At 44.2% G+C, this 2,174-nt stretch overlaps 1 protein-coding gene across 1 annotated transcript; it reads left to right on the top strand.

The window, feature by feature from the left end:
- The first annotated feature begins 470 nt into the window (after positions 1–470).
- LOC112254154 (calcium/calmodulin-dependent protein kinase II inhibitor 2) lies at positions 471–1,841 on the top strand. Its single transcript, XM_024426434.2, has 2 exons — positions 471–1,078; positions 1,757–1,841. The coding sequence occupies exons 1-2, from the start codon at positions 916–918 to the stop codon at positions 1,825–1,827; spliced, it is 234 nt and encodes a 77-aa protein (XP_024282202.1). The 5' UTR covers positions 471–915; the 3' UTR covers positions 1,828–1,841.
- The last annotated feature ends 333 nt before the right edge of the window (positions 1,842–2,174 follow it).

Here is a 2,174-nt window from a genome sequence, read left to right as displayed (position 1 = left end):
CATGTCTACCCCTAAGTCCAGGTTGATAGACCATCAGACAATATTGGGCAAAATACAGTGACTGGACCTATACATCAACTCAACATTAGACTTTAAAATCAGCCAAAAATATCTTTAAAATTCTCTGGAGAAAAAGCCTATATTGGACTTGAATGTCCTTTTAAAATGTCCAAGATGAGAATTATCCTGCTTTTATTCCTTTAATAGGTTGATGAACATGCAATAATATTGAATGAATAAATATTGAATAAAAAATATCTAAATATTTAGTCTTCCAGTCGACCTTAGCCTATAATAAAATACTATTCTAGTGTCATTTGGATTTCAGCTAGATCCCAGCGGGCAGATGGAACATCAGCCTGTCAGGACAAACTGGAATCTTCTCTGTTCTGTATCTGATATGGGCTGCAGAAGACGCTCAGCTCTGTCTCTCTCTCTCTGTCTCTCTCTCGCTCCCTCCCTCCCACCGCCTCGTTTCCCTGAGAGCCGTGTTTTGCATCTCTCCCTAATTTGCATTTCTTCTTTAGATTTTCCGTGCGACGGTCTAGCCGCTCGAAATCATAGAATAAGGCGTAGCACCGCAGCAATATCTACATGCTCCCGGCATTTCCAAATCAATACGCACGGCGGAACCCATTGGAAAATTTGAATAATGTTACCGAAGCTTTCCGGAAGGTGAAATTGAGGAATATATTTGGATCAATCCGTTTGGTTGCGCACTAGAGGAGACACATGCCTTCGAGGTAAACAGACAGCAGGACTGGACAGCCAGATAGTAGCCTAGGTTATATCGTTTTTCTCCCGCGTTATAAGCGGTTACAGGCTGTTATAACGCCACGGTAGTGGTCCTAAGGTCGAGCAGAGCGTCATATTTTGGTTTGTGCACCTTGGTTCGTTATTGAGACGCAGTTGGAAATGTCGGAAGTACTACAAGACGAAATGAGTCATTATGGAAATGAGGACGATGAGGGACACCTTTCCTTCACCTGTCGCCTCCAAGACACCAACAACTTCTTCAGCGGCTCGCAGGGGGGCAAACGCCCGCCCAAACTTGGACAGATAGGCAGAAGCAAACGAGGTAACCATGACCAAAGTATTTTCAGTTGTGTCTCCATTGTCCATATACTCAACATTGGATGGGAAATAATGGTAGGCTATCGGCAATTCAATGGGAAGTTTATTCTGATGAATATGGTATGGGGTAATGGTTTTTAAGAATTCTGTTCGCTTTGCAACACAAGTTTGGATGCGCAGTGCGTGCGTTCTGCTGTGAAATGCCTCTAGGTCCATGTGTAAAACTCAACTCCACAATGTACTTGACATCACGGAGTTGACCGGCGACTAGTGTGTGCGGACAGGAGCTCAGACGTCACATAAAATGTATTTTTTTATTTTAAAAAACGATGTATTTCAGCACTCAAATAATAGAACGCATCGTGGATTTGAGTTTTACTTGGCTAAGTGTTGCCATGCTGTTCCACTGAATTTTCCACATGGTGTGATTCTATAGGATTGTAGAATATATTCTGTGTGTGCCTTATTTGTGTGTGTGTGTGTTACATACAACTCATGTATCACATGCGCAAATGCACACACACACCATCTTTCTCTTTGTCTTTCTCTCTTTCTACTTCCGTGCAGTGCTGTTGCCTAGTGCATGAGTTCCATGTATTCATACCAGTTAAAGATTAGATTCTTAGATGTCATAATGTGCCAAACCGCCTACTCCTCATCATCTCCCTCGTGTTCTTCACAGTCGTCGAGGATGAGAGCGGCGTTGACGAGGCGCAGAAAAACGGGACAGAGAAAACACAGACGGAGGCTTAAACACACCACCCGCGCCCCCAAAGACATTGATTCTCATTTTCTATTCAAAATCAACAGTTTTAATCCAAAGACACTGTATATAAGCACTTTCATCCCATATGGCAGCAAGCACTTCTAGACCCTCTCCCAGTCCTCATGATGGTGATCTCCTGGGACTTATACTGGCAGGATGGGGAAGCAGCCAAGACAAGAGATGGAGACAGAGATGGAGACGGACACGGAGACCGAGACGGTGATGGATACAGACGCCCAGGTGAATGCTGTCATGCCAGGGTTTACGCCCATAGAGCTTGTCTAAAACGGGGGATGACCAGCCTTCTACCCAGAGAGCTACTGGGTGAGCAGCA

The sequence above is a fragment of the Oncorhynchus tshawytscha genome, linkage group LG07 (genome assembly GCF_018296145.1).
Source record: "Oncorhynchus tshawytscha isolate Ot180627B linkage group LG07, Otsh_v2.0, whole genome shotgun sequence".
In the NCBI taxonomy this organism is placed as follows: Eukaryota; Metazoa; Chordata; class Actinopteri; order Salmoniformes; family Salmonidae; genus Oncorhynchus; species Oncorhynchus tshawytscha.
This window is presented reverse-complemented; position numbering and strand designations above follow the sequence as displayed.